This window comes from Thamnophis sirtalis, unplaced genomic scaffold (genome assembly GCF_051295495.1).
Source record: "Thamnophis sirtalis isolate CommonGarterSnake01/CBP01778 unplaced genomic scaffold, rThaSir2_p1.2 scaffold_5, whole genome shotgun sequence".
NCBI lineage: Eukaryota > Metazoa > Chordata > Lepidosauria > Squamata > Natricidae > Thamnophis > Thamnophis sirtalis.
The window spans coordinates 73,400,435-73,423,695 of NW_028261385.1; the positions used below are offsets into that span (position 1 = coordinate 73,400,435).

The following is a 23,261-nucleotide window of genomic DNA, read 5'->3' on the forward strand; positions in this document are numbered from 1 at the left end:
GTTGTATTATAAGTGGAAGATTATGATGATTTAATAATGATATAATTCTATTTATATAATAGAATCAGAGGCCCCCAGAGTGCTATAATGTCTAGAAAGATCAGAGAGAGAGCCTGGCATCTGGATGGCAAGGAGTGTGCTCCAATTATCTGTAATTCCTTTCCAAAATAGATCATTACACTTAGCCATAATATGATTGGTTTCTTTGGAGCACACAGCATATACTTACCTGCTGTGATTCTTCCAATACTGAAGGAACAATGTTGTCTTTTTAACGGGGAAAAAGAGCAGAAATTTGAAATATACTGCCTATTTCTGCAGGGCACATTAATAGCTAGCTCATCCGGATTTACTCAATCACATTTTTTTGGGACAACACAATGCACTAAGTTAATACATGACTGTCTTATTTACCTTACAATTTTGCCATTAGTAATTTGCTTTCTTTAAAAAAAAATTAAATGAAATTTTGCTGAACAGAAATGGATATTCCTGACCAACATCCACTCTCTTAACAGCATCAATTTCTTCCAAATACACAGAATGTACAGAACTAAATTCAATTCTATAAGAACTGTGAAAATAAAACTTTAAGGCTCCCAATGTTCAGACTACAATTCTAACCATATTTACTAATCCATAGTAAGCTCCCACAGACATAAACTGCAAATCTACTATATTAAAAGTTTGCCTTGCACAGGGAAGCTGATCTGAAGCCAATGCAATGCTGAGTCTGGTAAGTACCCATCAACACCCAGGCCATTGCTATCTAGATCAATTGAAGTTTCTGGGCAATCTTCAAATATAATTACTATAAAAGAGAAAGGTATTTGATGGCACATAATCAATCAAATGGAACTGTGGAATAAAATCTAATAACTTATTAAGGAGGAACTTGAAAAGAGGCTGCCAAAGACCAAGAAAGACAACACAATGGAAATTTGGTGGAAGTTGCTAATAAGAATCTAATTGATAAGAGAAGCAGAGAAATGGTAAAATGAAATCAAAGATCTTAAGAATAAACATGAAAAAGAACCCAACCCGAATGGCCATACTTGGAACAGATCATTCCTGAGAAGGTCTGGCCAGATGGTTGCTGTTAACATCAACTGGATAGCACATAATCTAAAACGGAACAGCAAGCTGAGCCTGAGCCTTCCTCATATATGGGTAGTCCTCAACTTACAGCCATTTGCTTAGGGACTGTCCAAAGTTATAATGGCATTGAACAAAGTGAATTATGACCAGTTTTAACATTTACAACTGTTGCAGCATCTCCATGGTCACATGACCAAAATCCGAACACATGGAAAATAACATGTATTTTTGACAGATGCAATGTGCTGGTTATATGATCACTGTTTGTAACCTTGCCAGCCAGTTTCCGACAAGCAAAGTCAATGGGGGAAGCCAGACTCACATAACAACAGCATGATTCACTTAGCAACTACAGTGGTTTGCTTAACAACTATGGCAAAAGGTCATTAAATGAGCCACAAAACTCAGTTAAACTGTCTTGCTTAGCAACATATATTTAGGGTTTGTGGTTGTAAATTGAGGGCTACCTATAATGCAGCACCTGAAAAAGGATGCGATGGGGAAAGAGGGCTGCGCAATACCAGAGAAGCTCTCAATGGGATATAATCAGAATAGAGGTGGAAGTTCTTCTAGTCCAGCCCCTTGCTCAAGTAGGAGCCAACCATGCCATTTCAGATAGGTGGCTGTCCAGTCTTTTCCTAAAAACTTCCAGTTTGCATACTTAAAAATTTGCATACTATGTTTTAAAAGTTTGCATACTATTTTACGCATGCAAACTTCTATAAAATGCATACAGATAGTGCTCAACGTATGATCCCAATTGAGTCCAAAATTTCATTGCTGCTAAGTGAGAGTTTGTTAAGTGCATTCTGCTGCCCCATTTGACAATCTTTCTTGCTACAACGGTGCTTTTTCAAGAGGCATCCTCCAGAGGATGGAGAATAGCCAAAAATGAAGGCTGAAGTCAGCTGGCCAGCGCGCACATGCGCCCTGGAGTAGACAGGGCAACGCCTTGCGTGCCCTAACAAATGGCTCCGCGTGCTACCTATGGCAAACGTGCCATAGGTTCACCATCACAGCCCTATACCATTTCAGACAGTGTTTTCTTTAAAAATCTCCAGTGATGAAGCCCCCATCACTTCTTGAAGGCAAGCTTCTCCACTGGTTAATGGCCCTCACTGTTAGAAAGTTTCTCCTTAATTCCAGGTTGCTTCTCGCCTTGATTCGTTTCCCTCCATTGTCCTGCCTTCTGGTGCTTTGGAAAATAAATTGACCCCCCTCTTCTTTGTGGCAGCCCCTCAAATACTGGAATACCGCTATCATGTCACCTATCTAGACCGGACATAGAACCAATCATTTATCAGCTGGCTGACTGGTGCTTGGCCGTCTCCTGTGCATACAGCCTCCTCCCACTCGACGAAAAGATGCTGCTGGCGGCCGTGCAGTCCTTGGGTAGAAAGCGCTCCAAACCAGGGGTCACCATTGGCAGCTTTAAGCCTGGAGGATTTAAAGCTTCAACTCCCCAAAGCTGGCTGGGGAATGCTGGGAGTTGAAGTCCTCCAGGCTAAAGCTGCCAAGGTTGGAGACCGCTGCTCCAAACCCTCCCGCCGTCAGTCCCCTCGCCAAGCCGCCTTCTCTTTCTCCCGTAGCTCCTCCCTCTCCTGCCGAGCCAATCGCCTGGGCGGCGCTCCCGCAGATCCCGCCCCCCTCTCCTTTGACCCCGCCACTGTCTCCGCGTTCCATCTTCCTGTTCCAAACCACGTGGACACACGCTGGGCACTGCAGGGCAAAAACCGTGGCGGCGCTGGGATCCTAAGCACGGGGCGAGCTTCGGCGTCCGTTGACTTGGACGGCAGCCAGAACCGTTTGGCCGTTGGGTGGGAGGGGTGGTGGTGTTTCGGCCAGCGGCACCCGGGCAGTTAACAATGGCGAGCCAGGCTCCTTCGCTCAGCTACGTCGGGAGCAACTTTTTGCGGCAGAGGCTCGTGCTCTCCACGCTGAGCGGACGGCCGGTGAAAATCCGCAAGATCAGGGCCAAAGATGACAACCCCGGCCTCAGAGGTTGGTTAGTGCGGGGAGCTGCGAGGCGAATCCCTGGGGATAATTTGGGAGGGTTGAGCCTGGTGGGAAGGAGGCGGCCGGGTTGCTGCGAGTGCCTGTTGGAGGCTCGCCCGCTGAAAGGAGACTGGCGGGTGGATTGAATTCCCGTGGAGGCGAAGGTGGCTAGATGCGCAAAAGACGGATCCGTGACTCTTTGGTTTTTACCCGCGGTAGCCTGGGAGAAGAGCCCGGGTTAATCAGGCTGTGGATGGAAGAGTCTGTGGAATCCGCAAGATTGTGTGCTGGTTTGAAAAAAAAAGCTCGATTCGATCCACTGGGTTAGCGATCTGCTTAAAAGACCATGGAGCGGGATATGCTAGTCCCACCCTACCAATGCTTAGGCACCATGTCTCGGTTCATGCACCAGCTTTTAAAGATAAAAAGGTAAAGGTCCCACTTGCACATATGTGCTAGTCATTCCCAACTCTAGAGGGAGCTCATCTCCCTTTCAAAGCTGAAGTGCCAGCGCTGTCCTAAGACGTGGTCATGTGGCTGACATGACTAAACACTGAAAGCACATGGAACACTGTTATCTTCCCACCAGAGGTGGTCCCTAGTTTTCTACTTGCATTTTTAACATATATTCGAACTGCTAGGTTGGCAGAAGCTGGGACAAGTAACGGGAGCTCACTCCATTATGTGGCGCTAGGGATTCGAACTGCCGACCTTTCTGATCGACAAGTTCAACTGCAACAAGAAAGGTGCTAAAATGGTCCAAAACTCACTTAACAAATCTCTCACTGAGAAATTATTGTTGTATGATGAGGACCACCTGTAGAATATGGCAATGGCTCTTTCAACCCTTCCTTGAACCATCTGTGCAGCAGCAGGCCACATCTGAGTGAGATGTTCCTAAGACAACAACTTGCTCAAAATTAATACACTGAATCAGACAAGCTAATTAAGAAAATCCTTTGATAATAGATACAATACACAGTCACTTAAAGGAGCTGTAACTTTCCCCTGCTCCATTCCTCCCTAAGAATAGAAGGTAGTATTACTTGTTCTCAGAATGCTGTTTTTTACTGTCCATATTTAATGCTAAACCAAATACTCTCAAACCGTGCTTTGTTAACTAAGCTGTAATGTTAAAGTCACACATATTACCAAACCATATATAAACCATAACTTAGTGTGATAGTGTGACTGAATCTGTTGGGCACATTGTGGTATTTGGGTTAAGAACATGGGTTTGCAGGATTTCATAAAAGAGGTTTTTCTGTCCAGCTGGTTAGGGCATACAGCTCAGACATTCAGAATTCAAAAAGAATTATTCCACAAATGACTGGAACTCTTCCATTAATTAATCATTCTCTACATTGCCTCATGCGATGAAAAATATGGCATATAATTTTTTTGCATAAGATATTCAGTGCAATTATACTTGCGTTCTTGGACATTAGTTCCATTCTATTGGGAATTATTCCTTTGTTATTATGTGTGGTGTTGCAGCCAAAATTTGTTCCACTTGCAAATGTTTCTTATTAAATTGTAAATCAGTTAATTCCTAAGGTTAGAGCTAGACCAATTTTAAAATGTTTTGGTAGGAATCCATTCCTGATGTTATATTTTTAAAAGCTTGGTTACATAATTTTCTAGAACTGTGATGGTGAACCTATGGCACACGTGCCAGAGGTGGCACGCAGAGCCCTTGGTGGGCACGTGCGCTGTTGCCAGCTGCTCTTCTGGTTTCTGGAAGACGTATGCATATCATCCGGGTGGTCTTCACACGTGCCAGAGCACAGGAAACCTGAAGACCAGGTGGCTGGCGCATGCATGAGCACCAGCCAGCTGGTCTTCAGGTTTCTTCGACATGCGTGCACGCATTCTGGTTTGTGCATTAGTGCTGAAAAGGTTCGCAATCACTGTTGTAGTGTCCTTCTAAATTTTGCACCTATTAGATAGGCTGATATTTTACTTCATCAGTTGCTTCTACAATCACTTTGTTGGTTGATTGCTTTGTCATGATCTGAAGAATATAGTTCTCAGTGACTTGGTTAATTGATGGAGGTCCAAACACTCCAGTACTATGTTCTGAATACATATCAGTTAGTTAGTTCTGAAATGTATTTCCTTGCTCTTTAGTTATCTCCCTTTTTACATCACTACTTTGTAACACTGGTAGGCAACTTTATCAGCCTAAAAGCTCACATCTGCTGCTGGATCAGGAGTTGTGTGTGCATGCAAACATAACTGCCTTAACTACTGGAAAAAAGAGGATGATTCATCTTTTCTTCCGCTGATCTTTCTCCAGATTTGCATTCTTCCTGTTACTATTGTTTATTAAGAAAGTAAGAGCTTTTATTGGGCTGGAGAATATCCAACATTGGCAGTGATAGCTTTTCTAACCTAATTGAGATTTACAACTAGAGTAGACTAACGATTGATTGTCAAATTGCCAGGAGGAGTAAATGATAGAGATCACCTGGGGCTGCCCAGTGCTTGGCATGACGAATGGGAGACCTCTGAATTCAAATTTATAAGAAGTGACACTTTGTCAAGTTGATACGTCTTAAATCTAACCTACAGACTGGACTTGGGAATGAAATGAATCTGTTCAGGCAGAACTTCCTGCTTTCCTAGGAAAGCAGGAATATAAACATAAACACATTTTAATAGAAAAATACAAAAACGTATTTTGTCTGAGGGTTGCATTTCATCTTTTTTGTGCCTGAGTCACAGTCCTGGAATTAAGTGGGTTCAAGAGAAAAGGTGGATGAGACTAGGGAAGAGGATTTGGATCTCATTTATATTCAATAGCAATAGCACTTAGACTTATATACCGTTTTACAGTGCTTTTCAGTCCTCTCTTAAGTTCTTTATAGAGTCAGCATATTGCCCCCAACAATCTGGATCCTCATTTTACCCACCTCAGAAAGATGGAAGGCTGAGTCAATTTTGAGCCTGGTGAGAGTTGAACTGCCAAATTGAAGTTAGACAGCAGTCAGCAAAAGATTTAAATGATAAAATTTGTGTCATTTGAAGACAAATCAGGGTATTAACTGCAACTAATATTATACTCAATTATTTAACAATTGTGCCCCTTCTATCATATTTCCATTGCAATTTGACAGTATTTGGACAGCAGCTATAGTATCACACCCAAAGCTGTTTTGATGAGCCTTGTTGGCCTGGGACTCCCAAGTTCTACACCTTTCCCCTCCAACCCTTTTCCTATTAGCATCCTATTTTTCTTTCTTTATTGGCTTTATGTTAGTAGTTGTCATTCACCATTTCTGTGAAACATTTTCTGCTTGCATGCCTGTGGAATAAATTGTCAGGGACCCCAAAACAGCTAGTGCAAAGTGTGAGCTAAGACGTTGGCACTCAAAATCTACTCACAAGCTACATGAAGTGTTTGTGGGAGCCAATTTAGAAAACATTGACTGTTTGAAAATATATAGCCTCCTGATGTTTGGAAGAAAATGGATAGAAGCAAATAGGGAAATTCCTACTGTGCCTGACTTTTGCTTGCTGTGTGATACCTCTGTCCCCCATGTGTCTGGCCTAGTTTTTCCATCCCAAATCAAACTGGGAAAACATTTTAACTGCATTTCCTTATTAATCCTTTATTGACAATTCTCTGCTTCTTTGTTTTCCATTACAGCTTGCTTTCTCTTCAGTCTTTGTTCTCACGAACGTTTCTCTGAATACGGGTAATCCTCGACTTACAACAGTTTGTTTAGTGGCCATTCAACGTTACAATGGGACTGAAAAATGTGAGTTATGACCATTTTTCACAGTTATGACCTTTGCAGCATCCCCATGGTCACATGATCAAAATTCAGATGCTTGGCAAATGGTTGATATTTATGACCGTCATTCTGTCCAAGGATAATGCAGTTACCTTTTGCGACCTTCTGACAAGCAAAGTCAATGGAGAAGCCAGATTCACTTAACAACCGGATGACTAACTTATCAACTGCAGTGAGTCACTTAACAACTATGGCAAGAAAGGTGATAAAATGGAGCAAAACCCACTTAAAAAGTCTCACTTGACAACATAAATTTTGGGCTCAGTTGTGGTCATAAGTCAATACTACCTGTATTGCTTTCTGTTAATTCAGCCTTTTTCCTGGCCCAAATGTCTTTCTTTTAATCCCCTGTTTTTGCAACCACAGCTCCCTTATTCTATTATCCTGCCCCCCACCCCTGCACAGCCACCATTTTTTCCTTTAGAGGAGATATCCATATAGTTCTTTACTTATGATAAGAATTGAGCCCAGCTGTTCTGAAATGAAGAATACAGTTGTGAAGTGAATTTTGCCCCATTTTACCACTTTTCTTGCCATAGTGGTTAAGTGAAATATTGTGGTTGTTAAGTTAATAGTACGGTTGTAAAGTGAATCTGCCTTCTCCCTCTGACTTTGCTTGTCAGAAGGTTGCAAAAGATGATCACCTGAGCCCAGAACATTGCAACCTTCATAAATGTGAGCCAATTATCAGGGGTCCAAATTTTGAACACGTTGCAGTGGGGGATACTGCAGCGATTGTAAGCGTGAAAAACAGTCTTGAGTCCCTTTTTTCCAATTCTGTTGTAACTTTGAACTGTCACGAAACAAATGGTTGTAAATCAAGGACTACCTGTATTCTTTTCCATCCCATAATGACTACTGGCATTTCTTTCGTTCCTCCCTTTTTTCCTCTTGTCCTCTCTGATAGTCTCATTGCATTCTCTTACATGTTCCCCTGATATTTTTTTCTTCCTTAAATTCATGATTCAATACAATCAGAAATCCTGCTTGCCCTCTTCGTTTTGGAGGTGGTTGTACTCCAATCATGCTACTTTCATTTTCCTATCCTGGGAGCACCTGGGATGGCACTGAAGCTGACAGCAGCATCTGAAAACTGGTGACAACACCACCAGGGACCTTCAAGTCAGTGGAAGAGCAGTGGGGATATTTCAGATGGGCTCTTTGACGGCTTTTCTAATGCCAACAGAAGGGTGAAAGAGCTGTAATCCCTAGATATTTGCACATGCAGACATCCCTCCTACAACTGGGAAAACTTATTGCCCTTATTCTGTGGAAAGGAAATCACTTAACACTTAATGAGTCCTCCGGCTGGATGGAAGATGACTCAGACTTGCTTCTTTACCAGCTGAGTATAAAACCTGAAATTCAAAGTGTTTTTTTCCCCTCCATATTCCTAATTGTGGAATAAGAGAGAACATTTTTTCTCCTACCAGTACTCCAGATAACAAAACAGGGCATAACTATGGCAATATAAACTACAAATTATAATTACCCAAGAATCTGATGCAAATTAACCATCAGCCATTCCAGAGCAGCTAATTATGGAAATCAATTGTGTAACAACTGTTTATCACCAAAATGTACCATTTCTTTTTTTAAATAAGTTACTATTTCTTCCACACAACTTCTTTATTAGCAAAAATTTTAATTACTATTAAGCCAAGTGACTTACTGGAAAGAAAGAAAATTAAGGGTGTCGATATATGCACACTCCAAATTTATGAATAGTCTTCAAAATAAGACTCAGCAGTAGAAAGCCCATTTAGATGTAGAGAGAGATAGATAGATTGGGTTTTCGGACTATTTATAAAAGCCTGTCATCTCTCTCCTGTTATCTGGTGGTCAATTTCTAAACCCTCAGAAAATAAATCAAAAGAACATGAGCATTTACAACAGCAATGAATTTTCCAAAATAATTTATATATAATAACCTTTATCTTCCCTTCCCCAAAACCTGTATAGTGCATGACCCACATCATAGGAAGTGATGTTGCATTTTAGCATTTGTCTTGGGCCACATATAAAATATATAATATATCAATACCAATAATTAAGAGCGATACAGTAGCTTAGTGGCTAAGATGCTGAGCTTGTCAATCGAAAGGTCAGCGGTTCGAATCCCTAGTGCCATGTAACAGGGTGAGCTCCCATTACTTGTCCCAGCTAGCAGTTTGAAAGCATGTAAAAATGCAAGTAGAAAAATAGGGACCACCTTTGATGAGAAGGTAATAGTGTTCCGTGCGCATTCGGTGTTTAGTCATGCCAGCCACATGACCATGGAGACGTCTTCGGACAGAGCTGGCTCTTTGGCTTTGAAACAGAGATGAGCATTGCCCACTAGAGTCGGGAACGACTAGCACATATGTGCGAGGGGAACCTTTACCTTTACCGGTAAATAACTAAACTCACTCTATTATTCTCTAAAGAAACAGATTAGTGGCCTACAGAACAATTACTTTTTATTGGCGTATGTGCAGATGTAGAGTAGTTAAAGGATGTTTTAAATGAAGTATTGCCATTCTACAATTTTACAATGGCAAACAATCAGATGTAAGACCAAGACAGCATTCTGGGTACTTGTTCTCTGGTGTTTTTTCTTGTTGCAAAAACAGGATTGTAGAAAGAGAGGCATACCCATTCTAGGACCCAGTGCCTTTCCTGGAATGAGTGGACTCCAAAATGTGAGTCTCAATGTTATAATGCAGGGATCTCCAACCTTGGCAACTTTAAGACTTGTGGGCTTTAACTCCCAGAATTGTTCAGCCAGCTTTGAGGAATTCTGGGAGTTGAAGTCCACAAGTCTTAAAGTTGTCAAGGTTGGAGACCCCTGCATTATAACATTGAGACTCACACTTTGGAGACCCCTATTATAAGGGGATTTTAATGAGTGAAGCCTTTTTGAAACCATGTATTTAAAAGGGCCCTTGACTTGACATGCCCTGCGAAGACTTTAGCGCTTCAATCACTAAAGCTTCACTCTTCTGCCTTAAGAGGTTAACACCAAAGTCCTGAGTCCATTTGAAAGTCAATATGATTGATCACACTGAGTTCAATTAATTTATAAGTCACGAAATACACTATAGTGCCAAAAGTATTTGCTCACAATTGAATCTGATTATGTGAATGGGTGAGCGAATACTTTTGGCAATATAGTGTAGATAATGGAATGAGAGGAGTACCAAATTGTATTGGATATTGTATATCCAGTTTAGGGCTATTAGAACTGCATTGATATCGGCTTCTCAAATTTATTTCTTAAAGGAAGATGGTGAGTTTGCTTTTTCACTACTGTAAGGTATAAATCCAAATCTTAACAGGTGAGAAAAAATAAGGACAGCAGGAATGAAAGCGAAAAGATTTGGAACTAGAATATAAGCAGTTAACAAATTTTGCTTATTTGGTGGTCTTATGTTGTTCCAATATTTTCGGTTACAATGGTTTCATGGGTCTCTTTACATTATCTTTCTAAGTAAACCCAAGCACAAAAGCATGATGATTGTCCATCACTGCACTGACTGACCCTTTCCTTCCAGAACCTTCTGACGTTTCATTACAAAAGTGATAGATTTCACTGACATTATTTTTCCCCGTTTTTCCCAAAATAAGGAACAAGAGTTAGAGGTGTCTGATAGATAAATTACTTTTATTTCATTCTTTAATTTCATCGTCTTCTTTTTTTTTAAAAAAAAAGCCGGAAACTGGCTAAATAGAAAAATGAAACTGGGTTAGAACAATAGTGCATATTTTATTTTGCAACATTGGGAAGTGCAGTCCAACTGAAACCTTTGAATACTTGCTTGGAGGAAAGGTTTGTTGTGTGACTGTATGCATAGAATGGCAAATAGGAGATTTTTGGAGGGAAAATAATCTTTCTTACTGATTATTTCTATCATAAAATCAGAGTAGTTTTTACTCATTTTGTCTATTTTAATCACATGATTAACAATTTTAACTATTTTAACTGTAATATGACCACAATGACATGCTGTTTGATTTGTGAAGATTGCTCTAAAGATTCTTGGAATTGCTGATGAATACTAGCAATCTAATCTGATGTGTGCTTCTCTTGACAGATTTTGAGGCAAACTTTCTCAGACTGATTGACAAGATAACCAATGGTTCTAGGATTGAAATAAACCAAACAGGTAATTATTTTATGTTTAGTGCTATTGGCATGAATGAAGCTCCAGTCTTTGGAACTGGTGATATATTTGGAACTTCAGAGAAGATAATCAGTTAAAAGCACTATTTTACTAATATGTTATCTGTCCTTCCTTTTATCCTACCCCTGTTTTGATGGGCATCTTCCTTCCTTCTACTTCTCAACTATGTCCTTTTTCTAGGCAATTGGATCTGTGGCCAGACTAAGCATTATATTGCAACTGCCCATCATTAAAAGGGTCCACTTAGGCTATTTTTTTTAATTAAAGCAACATAATGAGAGATGGCTCATGGAACTTGGTGGCTGCTAAGGGAGGTGCCCATAGTCATATTTGTGTCATCATGTACCACGCTGGGAGCCTAACTTTGCAGAGCACACATGAAAAGTTACACTTTTCAATAAGAAAGTAGATATGGGAGGAAATATAGAATTGATACAGTGGATGAAAAAATAGTGAGTATGTCAGTTGCAAGTGATTAAGTTTGTGGATTTAGAGATCTGGGAAAGGGAATGGGTATTTTCTTTTTTTATTATTATTCATTTTTATTATATTTATATAACAATTATATATAACATTTGCAAAGTAAAAACAATACAAAATTAAAGAAAAGCAAAGTAAAGTTAAAAAATGAAAAGTAAATAGAAAAGAAACAAAAGAGAAAGGGGAAACAAAGAAAAATGTAAAGAAGTGACTTCCAATCTTCTTTGCAGCACTTAGAAATGCATTTGTACTTTATACTCTCTCTCTAGGGTTACATTGTGACTCCCTTCTTTCCACGTTCTACCCTTTGTAATAACCGAGCCCCTAAATCAAAAGTTTATTTTTTTGTACTGTCAGCAAAAGGTCCATAAAATGTTTCCAGTCACTAACAAATATAGTTATTATCTTTTTCCTAATGAAGCAAATCAATTTTGCCATTTCTGTAAATTATATCTACTGAGAGAGTATGTATTTTCTTGTTTTCTAAGGCTTTCTTTTATATTTGTAATTATGTGTAGATTCACTTACAGGACAGTGCAAGTTGTGGATGTGATTTTGTGTGTGTGTGAGTGTGAGTGAGAAAGAGAGAGGGAGAGGGAGGGAGAGAAGGGGGCGGGGAGAGAGAGACCCCTAACACTTCCTTTCTGTGCATTTTCCCATTCCTGACCTTTATTTTCTTTCCCACCCATTGCTATAGTCATGGTTGCACAGTGAGAATTAACTATCACAAAGCTCTTCTGTATGTTCGTAGAATCATTTGTGCGTATGACAGAGATTAATTGACAGGCAAGGCATATGTGTTGCTTTTTGTCTCTAATGAACAGTTTTTACAATAACATTTCTGTTTGTTTTTTTTTAACAGGTACAACTTTGTACTACCAGCCTGGTCTGCTCCACGGAGGTTCACTAGAACATGATTGCAGCGAAAATCGTAGTATTGGATATTATCTAGAGAGTCTTCTCTGCTTAGCCCCATTCATGAAACATGCACTAAGAATTGTCCTCAGAGGTATAACCAATGATCAGATAGATCCATCAGTAAGTTGAAGGTCTACCAATTCATCTTTTCCTATTCCTAACAGTGCTTTCATAGAATTGTGAAAGAGGATGGGATAGAGTCAGGGGTATCCGGTAGGAGTGTGTTTGTGTGTGTGTCAAAGTACCATGCATCCACACTATAGGTAGTTTTCAACTTACAACCATTTGTTTAGCAGCCATTCAAAGTTACACTGGGCCTGAAAAAAGTGATTTATAATTGATCCTCACATTTACGACTGGCACAGCGTCCCCACTCTCATGTGATCAGAATTCAGACACTTGACAGTCTGCTTGATGATTGCATCATCCTTGGATCTTGTGATCACAATTTGTGATCTTCCCAGCCAGCTTCTGAAGACAAACAAAGCCAATGGGGGAAGCTGGATTTGCTTAACGAATTCATGATTCACTTAATAACTGCGGTGATTTGCTTCACAATCATGACCAAAAAAAAGCCATAACTCAGGCATGAATCACTAAACAACTAGTGGAAATGATGGTCCCAATGGTAATCATAAATCAAGGACTACTTGCACTGAAGTCCCATCTCATTTTTACATGCAATGTGACCCACATAGAAAAATTGACTTCATTGATTCCACAGGGACAATCTTCTTGAATATGTAGTTCCCCTGTGGAATTCCCTTATGAAATCCCCACCTGCAAATGAGGATTAAAGAAAGAGAGGAAGCATACTATCAACTGCTACAGTGCTCCATCCAGGGCATAGAGAAGCCCATAGAAGAAAGACAGATAAGCCATAGATAAGGAGCCATGTGGGATTTTTTTATGTGATGGCTCCCAAGAACAAAGTGAGATTTCTTCACATGCTCGGACTTATTTATGTTTTAATTATTGCAGATTATTTTTTTTGTCTTCCCTTATAATGTAACTTATATAGAAAAAGTCTGCAAACGGGTGGCCTTGGGGTCAGGATGCAATATTATGTGTGTCTCCTTTTAAAGGTGAAGGCAGTAAGTCTTGAGGAAAAACAGCATTTTAAGGAGAATCCCTGAGTACTTTGCTTGCCCTAGTCAGCTCACGTATACTCCGCATTGGTCCTTATAAGTTGATCTTGACCAACAGAAACATAATTGAAAAGGCAATCCATTTTCAGGATTCCATGTATGTATTTGGATAACTATTCACCAATAGCTTAATGAATCTACAAGTCTACAAATGCAAGCCAGGAAAAGACATGTACAGGTTCTGAGACTCTCCAGAACCATCTGAATAGTATTTGCACTTTTATCCTTTCTTACATTTCGGATAAAACAGATGAGAAGGAGAGAAGTGGTGCGAACTATATCCCTCTCCTTTTAAACCGTTTATAAAAGTGGATGAGGACCAATTACCATACATTTTCCTTTTTGGACAGTTGGCTCCCCTTTCCAATATTGGCTTGGTTAGTTGTTTGTGCAGAGTGGAGTGCTCAGTGTTGTTGGATAAAATGACTGTAACTTAATGCTAAAATATTATCCCCACTGACTTGCCCTTTCAGCGTTGGTGGGAAGAATTGTCCAAGGAACTGCTCAGAACAAAACAATGCTCCCAAGAAATGACAGGGCAAGCCTCTACTATATAAACAGTTAGCAAACCCCACTCCCTCTTAGCACTGATGATGTTACCTAGCTGGGTAATGAAATCCCTGCAAGAAAACTACCAAGCTCAGGGAGCAGCAAAGACTATACATTATATGAATGTGCTGCAAGAATAACCTTACTTTCTTTCATAGAAATGGTTTCCTAGAAACAGTGGACTATGGGTGGCATTTAGTGCCTGTGAAACAAGAATGGATTAGTAGCTAATTTATGCATCAGGATTGAGTGATCGCCTTTATATAATTTATAGGTTGCTAACATGTGATCTTGTCTTTTTTAACTTGTCAGTTAATATGCAAACTTTTTTTTTCATAATGGACTTTTAATTTCTTGTTGCTTCAATATTAAAAGTGTTCTCATTTAATAAAAAAAAAGTTTTGTAATGAATCTTTCAGGTGGATGTTCTGAAGGCAACTGCTCTACCTTTGTTGAAAAGATTTGGAATTGATGGTGAAGAATTAGAATTGAAGGTAATAATTTGCTATTGGTCAGAATGTCACTGCACTTAAGTAACGCCCTTATAAAATAAATTTCTATGAGTTCATATTTGTCCATATTATTGGTGGCCCCATCTTCTTCATTTTGGCAGCTGCATTAATTTATTAGAATCTTATCAACCCTGGATTTTTGACAGATAACCAAGGCTCTTTTTTTATTGTTTTCAGATAATAAGGCGGGGTATGCCCCCCAAAGGAGGAGGGGAAGTGATCTTCGCTTGTCCTGTGAAGAAAGTATTAAAACCTATTCAATACATTGACCCTGGAAAAATTAAGCGTATCAGAGGTATGGCGTATCCTTCTTTGAACGCATCTGAATAGAATTCTAGACCGTGCTCTTCATTTCAAAAATTGAGTTTATAGTTCTATATCCACTTAATGCAGACATGTCTAACCTGTGGCCCATGGCTAGGATGCAACCCTACAATATTGTAATAAAAATACCAAAAAAAAAAAGAGAAGTTCATTATTTATATATATTAACTATATTATATATTTTATATGTGGCCCAAGACAATTCCTATTCACTCAGTGTGACCTAGGCAGCCCAAAAGTTGGAATGCCTGACTTAACATGTAAGTAATCCTTCTTAAGATCAATTATTGAGTTCACATGTCACATTGGGTCAATATAGTGTAATCGGTTAAGGTGTTACCCTGGAACTCACTGGCTGAGTTTGGGTCAATCTTCTCTTTGGGTTGCTGATATGGGGGGATAGACTTAGGGAAGGAATTAAGCTTCCCAGAAAAGATGGAATAAAAACACAATTTATATAATGTGATTTGCTCTGTTTTAGCTTATTGTGTTATATGAGCCCATCCTATGCTTTCTAAGAGCCATGATTTATGGCTTAGCATATTATGCAGGTTCAACCAATTGTAGTTTATACAATTAAGCAAATGATAAGTTAGAGCAGAATGCTTGGCAGTATTAGATATGACTCTGCGCATGATGGATGTGAAGTACAAGAACATCAATAACTGAGCTGTGAATAAATAGCCTGAACTTACTAGCAAAATATTCACTTTCACAACATACAGTGAGCAGGTGGAATTCAGATGGGTCAGTTACAATATTTTTCCTCAGCTGTGGAACAAAGTCCTAAAACAGTGCTAGACCATGTAAGCATTTAATTCCTCTTGAGTCCATTCATATCTAAATCTCTTGTTTAATTGGATTGATATCAGTAAATTAACTATGGCTGAGCTATTTTACTGGTATCTGTTACTAATAAAAAACAATGAGAGAGCATGACAAAATAATAAAGAGATAATCCAGTTATGAACTCACCAGAGAAGAATGCATGACGATAGAGTACAGTACTTTATTAGTTATATACAGTAGATTCCTGTGTGATCTTCATTCTTCCAACTTTATCTCTCACAAATAATGACTATACTGGAGCTAAGTTCAGGTATTATTTGCAGGGGATGGGGTGGTTTCTGATTTCTGGTGGTTGTTGTTAACATTAAATTATTGGTTAACATTAGGTCACAACATTAAATCCAGGTGAGGAGTTGCCACCACTTTTTCCATGTTGAGTTGGCTGCTTTGAAGTTGATAATTTGTCTGGAGTTCAGTATTACATCACTCCACAGTGGCTTTCTACAGGGTTAATATCATAGTCAATGGATTTGGTATGAACTTTGGAACCAGAAAAAGCATTGGTATAACTAGTACATGCATAGTTTGGTTTACAATTTGCATTCTCTGTTTGGCTTTTCCTGGTTGCAAAATATTCAAATGTGTACTGTGCATAAATGTGCATGTATTCATGAAGGAAATGCACCAGAAGCCCTCTTCTGGTACTTTACCCTTTTTTTGTTTTCGAATGTATTCAGAAATATTTCCTTACCTTCCGAAACCAGCTATTCGGTTAGGGTGTCCCCCCAGATAGCAAACCGAATGGTGGATTCTGCAAGGAGCATCTTGAACAAATTCCTGCCAGATATCTACATTCATACAGATCATATGAAAGGGACCAGCTCTGGAAAGTAAGTTTTCAGATAATTCTTTTGAAGGTATATATTATGGCTTCAGAGATTTTCTTGCAATTACAATGCCATCTAATAGTATCTATTGCTATTAAGGGCTATCAGCAGTACAATCTAGGAATTCTTTGTGGATGCCAAAGGGGATCTTAATGTAGGCCACAGCTGGCTTATTCCTATTATTCCAGATTTTCCTCCTCCACAAGCAGTCCAGCTGAGACATCTACAAAGCTCTTGGTAACTGACTGAAAACATTCCATGATTAATTGCTGGGTGATTTTCATTCTGTGTCGCAAGGTGATGGGTGTGCCCACGGTTTATCCTAATTACCAAGTAACTGTAAAAGGTGGTGGGGAGCACCGGGTGGCTGCTCTGACAATTTATTCATTGCCTTAGTGCTTTGTTAGTCAGTTCATGCTGGAGGAAGAAGATAAACTGCATTTTCTAGCCATCTCTGTGTTTGGCTATTTTCATTAACCCTTCGGAACCTGACACTAGGATAACCTCTTTGGAGAAAGAGCTTGCCCTCTCTTTCTTGAACCTCCTGGCAAGCTATCTCCCATCTTTCTGACATCTTAGAAACCTTCTGATTAGAGCTGCTGGCCCCCACCTATTTTCAAAACTTCTAGGAAAGGATTTCCTTTGACTCCTCATTTGCATGTCAACCATTGGGTGGTTGAGCAGGTGCAATGCCCACAGAAGTCTTTGATTTGATCCTGGTTTTAAAGGGTTGAGGTTAGCAGCAGGGACTGATAGATGTCCTTCTTAGACTTCTTGGAAAACTGTTGCTGGTCAGAGTAGAAATTGCTGGCTTAGCCAATTGCTTGACCCAGTGGTAGGCTGCTTGTTATATTCCTCGATAATAAGAAAAATGAATGACATCAAATTTATGGTCGGTGTTTGCATTGGCTATCGTGTATTTTTAAATACTTGTGCCTGATTAAGAAACCACCTTGTCTGTCAAGGTTTGGACACTTATGTCAAAGACTTAAAAGTAAATACATTTTTAAAAAATACCACTTTCCCTTCAGTTTTTCCTCTGCACCCATCTTTCTTTCAGGTCTCCTGGCTTTGGTCTGTCTCTCGTGGCTGAGACTACAAATGGGACTTTCATTAGTGCTGAACTGGCCTCTAATCCCCAGGGCCAGGGTGCTGCTGTACTTCCAGAAGACCTTGGTGTGAACTGTGCAAAGTTACTCCTTGAAGAGATCTACCGAGTAAGTGGCTGATTCTAGGGCTCTAGAATAATTGCTAACCCACCCTCACACCTGGTGCCCTCCATATATGTTGAAATTTGAGCTTCCAGAATTCTGGCCATCCGGACGTGGTGATCCCCAAATATCTGGAAGGCACCAGAGATGGGAAGACTATTTTATAAGCTCACATTCTTTCATGAGTTCTTCCATGCTGGTTAGAAAGTCTGGCACCAAACTGAGGAAGCCTGTGCTAATGCCTCCCTCATCATCCTATGCATTTTAGTTCTGGGCATATTTACGCTTATGTAATTTTAGTTATATCATTTTAACTCTTTAATTCTTCCCATATTTTAAGCTTATAAGTAATATAAGCTTTATATTTTCTAGGCAGCGGCAGCAGCAGAGTTGAATATAAAAGTTTTTTTTTCAAATACAACAAATAAAATGCACCTTTGTTTTGGTTAGCAACTGGAAGAGGTCTATAAAGATGGTCCTCGGGTTACAATAGTAATTGGGAGAGGAATTTCCATTGCTAAGCGAGGCAATTGTAAATAGTGATGTCACATGAATTCATCACTAGTGAAGGAAGCCCTGGAGTACCGATTAACCAAGTTCCACCAGTCAGTGGGCAAGGATCCACTCTATCAAAGTCATTCCTAGCTTGGCCCCTCCCAATTCTGAGCCCTGGTAAGATAAGGAACTGCTCCTCTTGAATTCCTCCAACTTGCTTATTCCACTCCTTCCCTCAAAATCTGCTCCTTTGGCTACCTAGCACAGTGGCACTCCGGCAGCAGTGGCACCAGCAACACTGAAGTCTTCAGCTTTCTCAGCCAGCCATTCCTACCCCAGGCCTCTATTTCAGCCCAAGGAGTACCACCTCAAGTCGTGTGCCGTGAGCAGCCACCACAATGTGCAAGGCCTCAGCTGCCCCTGCCCTGTGTGCAGTGGGCTATGCTATGCCCAGCTGACTTTTCCTGTTTCCTCCCACTTCTGAAAAGACATGCCCAGCCTGACCCTATGCAAAGCAGCTGCTAGCCAAGCCCATCTCTCTCCAAATTGTGTATATCTTCAGGATGTTTTGGCAGGCCTCAGAAGCATTGCAAGGAGACCATGTGTGATTTGGAGAAGGCTCATGCAGTCTCAGGAAGAAGGTCCAATATGGCCAGCACCTGCCTTGCAAAGGGCCAGGCCGAGTATGCTTTCTCAATAGCAGAAGATGGTGGAGGTCAGGTGGAGGTGATGGGGCCTATGGAGCACAGGTGGTAGCGGCAGCTAGGAAGTCTAGCCACAGTGTGGGGCTTGAGGTGGCGGCACTGGAACTTGGGTAGGGGGCCCAGATAGGTGGGGCAGCAGACAAATGAGACTGCTGAAGACCCCAGGCCTCTACTTCAGGCCTAACGCTTCTGATGCTGCCACTGCCACCAAGGGAGTGCATGATCCAAGATGGCCAAATGGGCAGAGATGGAAGTTGGGGGGGGGGAGGGGGGAGAGAGTGTCAAAGTTCCCCTGCAGTTAAGTGTAGGCTGGCTGCCAAGCACCGGAGATTTGATCGTGTGACTGTGAGGACACTTCAGTTTCTGATTTTTGTTTGTTTTGTATTTCACATGCACCCAGACTGAGATAGGCTCCATGGGACAAGCTGTCCTTCTGAAACAGATTGCCATGTGTCTCCTGTTGCACCATTGCACAGCACTGTGAGATAACAGTGTGTCACAATTTCAATTTTGGGAAGCAGTTGTAGGATTATTTAAAGATATACAGATATCTGATATAATTTTGAATATACTGCTGTGCCATTGGATTTGTGAAAATAATGTGTTTATCTTTTGACTTTTGAAATGTAAGAGCAGAGTTTCCCTGTGCTGTCTCCCAATTTCCTTTTCCCCTTTTATCTATAGTTTGTGGCTACCACAAAGCTTAATGATTAAAGCATTTCCTTTGCAGGGAGGCTGCGTGGACTCCATAAACCAAAGCCTCATTTTACTTCTTATGACTCTTGGGCAGCAAGATGTCTCCAAAGTCCTTCTAGGACCATTATCATCTTACACGTAAGTTTTCTCATCCACATCCACGACTAATTATTCTTGCTCAGTTTATTAACTGACGTGACAGGAAGCCATTTAATGGCTGCTACGTGGAACAGTTAATGGCTACCAAAAGAACCATTTATGCTAATGTTTAGAACACGCCATACAGTATGTTATTACTGTTTATATGTATAATGCCATCCAATCACTTTCTTATCAGTTCACTGAATCAAGCTAATGAAGCTTGCAGGGGCAGATTGCATTTGCTCATATAGACACAGACCAACATGAATTATATATGTATGGTAACGTCTTCTTTTGTAAAGTGTCTTACCAGGAGTAACTGCCTGGCTTGCAATTTTGATAGCAATAACATTAAGTAGGAAGTATTTTGAAACAGCAGATGTTCACGTCACAGGTTACAGCATGTTCTAGTCAGTACAGGTAGACTTCAACCACCAGCAGTTCATTTAGTGAGCATTCAAAGTTACAATGGCACTGAAAAATGTGACTTATGACCATTTTTCACAGTTTTTACATTTTTACTACCTTTGCAGTTATACCCATTATCATGTGATCAAAATTCAGATGCTGGGCAATTGGTTCATATGTATAACAATTGCAATGTCTTAGGATCATGTGATCACTTCTCACAAACAAATCAATGGAGAAGCCAGGTTCATTTAACAACCAGGTTACTAACTTATCAACTGCAGTGATTCACTTGAAAAACAACTGCAAGAAAGGTCCTAAAATGGGGCGAAACTCATTTAACAAATGTCTCACTTAACAGTAGAAATTTTGGGCTCAATTGTGGTCTTAAGTTGAGGACTACCTGTATTCAGGAGAAACTTGAGATCCATTCTGGTGGATCCGAGAGCCAGTTTGGTGTAGTGGTAAGGACACTGGACTAGATAGAACCAGGGAGCCTGTGAGTTTTAGTCCTTCCTTGGGCATAGAAACCAGCTGGGTGACTTTGAGCCAGTCATTTCCCTCACAGCTCAGCTCACCTCACAGGAATTTAGCTAAAGGGAAAATAAGCTGGTAGGAGTAGTATGTATATGTATAAGCTGACTTTTATTTGTAAAATAAATAATAAAGGCAGGATAAAAATTAAATATGCCTTGAATTGTATAAAATAAAAGCAGGGTAGTTATGAGCAGCACAATAATATGAAAATATGGCTGCCAGTTCTTTAGCTGGTGTTGGCCTTCATATGGATCCAGTTTTTCTTCTTACTGCAGTGTGACTATCATATTTCAGTGTACTAGACTGTGAACTGTCCTTTTTCGGTTATCATGGTACCGGTGCTGTATGTATGAAAGGTACAGTACTGTGATAACTGAAGAATGATAGTGCCATCACAATGAGATGGGTTATACTATGATATTACTGCCGTGCATTATTATATGCTTTGGAGAGTCAAGTAGAAGTTTTTGAGGTAAAACAAGGAGAGGAGGAACTTGTATGCCTCATTGATAGATAATAGTCTATTAGTAATATAGGAATGTGCAAACATTCTACATGGCTTAGTTATTTAAAAAAAAATTTAAACTGGTAATAAGCCAACTATTACTGAGTAATACTTTGGAAATGTTAAAATTCCATGCAGATTTTTCTTTTTAAAAATCTCCAAATATTATTCATAAATGCTTTTTAGCTTCATCTGTCTTTTATCTGAATTAATTGGAAACATTACTTCGTAGATATGCAGTTTTGCTCAGCTATGTTTTTTCTAAACTTTTTATAACACTTGACAATGGAAAAATAAGGTATTTTTCAAATAATCGGTAGACATTTTTCATGAACAGGTACTTACTTTTGAAATGCAGATGTTGTTTGTGTTGACTACAGTTTAGAAAGAGATGTATACTTATACTTGTTTTTTCCTTTTCTTTTAGAATTGAATTCCTGCGACATTTGAGAAATTATTTCCAGGTTATGTTTAAAATTGAAACCAAACCGTTTGAAGAAGAACGAAAGGGAGGTGAAAAAGTCTTAATGACCTGTGTTGGCATTGGGTTTTCTAATCTTAGCAAAACAGTAAGATGATCCTTTGCTCAAGAATTTCAATTAAAAGGGACAAAAATTAACGTTTCTATTGATATACTTTCATGCACATGTTTTACTCAGGAAGAGTATGTGGATTTTGTGCGACTGACTGTCACTTACTAAAGTAGTAGTTATCGCCATTTTAAACCCTTTGAAAGACAAGTTTGAGACTCCATTATGTACTTAAAGTATATACATTGAAGATTATTTATTGAAGATACTTCTAGACATTTATGATGAGTTGGAAATACAATCTAAATCTCCCTTTTTCCTTTTATTGTAGAAAGAGCATGTGCTAAAATCTTGTTTAAAATCAGATGCAATGATAAACAAATTTGTGCCATACAGTCTTAAAACTGCAATTGAATTTTTCCAAGGAAGCTCTTTAGTATGCATTAAATTATGCTGTATGTTTTGTTATCAGGCTTTTTTCAAAAAAGAAAGTTTTAAAGATGATAGACTGCAAAGCAGCACTCCATGGAGAAGGAAGAACTCTTTTCTATAAATCTTTTTTCTTGACCTTAGGGTGAAGTCTGAACAGAGATTTAGCCTTTTATTCTGAGTAAATGGATGCTAAAATTACTTGTCCCATGTTTTTTCTTAGTCAGATAGAGTGATAGCTTATTGATTTCATGGTATAGCAACTTCAATTTTCTGTATCTGGAAGTAATTCTGAACCAGCAATTGGTTCATGGAAATCTTACCCAAAGGATGGCTGTTTTTCTGCTGAATGTCAAGCAAAATTCTTCTGTATCTCTGAATGATTTGAAACCTGTTTTCTACCTGGAAGATAATTTATCAACTGATTCGTGTATTCTTTTTAATTGTTTATATCAGCTCTCTTTTATTCCTTTTCATCCTTCCTACAATCTCCCACCCTGGAGATTATCTTTCTAAAGAAAAGTTATTTTCTTATATTCTTCATATCCTGAAGTGTGAATAAAAGCTGAAATTACATCCATATCCCTCACATGTACAAAAATAAAGAACTTGAGACTAAGACAAAATAAAAAATGGGAATAACAAATTTAATACACGTCCTTTGCTATGTTTTTTTACTGTTTCTACGGGAATAAAAGTTTTCTAAATTAAATGTTCTTCTCTTAATGACTTGGACTTTTCCAGTTTCTAGAAAATTCAGGGAGATGGAAAACTCGCACTCGCAACAAACCATATTCCTTGAGCTTCTAATTCTATCTTCTTTTTGAAAAAAAGAGTAAAACTTTTCAGTCAGCAGAGGGAGGGGTTGGGTGCGGATAGGTAGTCCTCAACCCAGATCCACAATTAATATCAACATTTCCATTGCTAACTAAGATAGCTGTT

The 23,261-nt window shown here is 39.5% G+C and overlaps 1 protein-coding gene across 2 annotated transcripts; it reads left to right on the top strand.

The window, feature by feature from the left end:
- The first annotated feature begins 2,779 nt into the window (after nucleotides 1-2,779).
- On the top strand, nucleotides 2,780-23,031 carry RCL1 (RNA terminal phosphate cyclase like 1). Of its 2 annotated transcripts, XM_014062336.2 has the most exons (9): nucleotides 2,780-3,099; nucleotides 10,967-11,038; nucleotides 12,399-12,574; nucleotides 14,571-14,645; nucleotides 14,841-14,965; nucleotides 16,541-16,666; nucleotides 17,724-17,880; nucleotides 19,804-19,907; nucleotides 21,788-23,031. In XM_014062336.2, the coding sequence occupies exons 1-9, from the start codon at nucleotides 2,964-2,966 to the stop codon at nucleotides 21,936-21,938; spliced, it is 1,122 nt and encodes a 373-aa protein (XP_013917811.1). In that variant the 5' UTR covers nucleotides 2,780-2,963; the 3' UTR covers nucleotides 21,939-23,031. The 2 variants fall into 2 exon arrangements, with proteins under 2 accessions (XP_013917811.1, XP_013917812.1); XM_014062337.2 differs by lacking the exons at nucleotides 2,780-3,099; nucleotides 10,967-11,038 and having other exon boundaries at nucleotides 12,415-12,545.
- The last annotated feature ends 230 nt before the right edge of the window (nucleotides 23,032-23,261 follow it).

Coding starts and splice junctions, on each gene's coding strand:
- RCL1 (XM_014062336.2), top strand. CDS start 2,964: ATGGCGAGCCAGGCTCCTTCGCTCAGCTACGTCGGGAGCAACTTTTTG. Junction 16,667..17,723: donor AAAGGGACCAGCTCTGGAAA/GTAAGTTTTCAG, acceptor TCTTTCTTTCAG/GTCTCCTGGCTTTGGTCTGT. Junction 19,908..21,787: donor GGACCATTATCATCTTACAC/GTAAGTTTTCTC, acceptor CTTTTCTTTTAG/AATTGAATTCCTGCGACATT.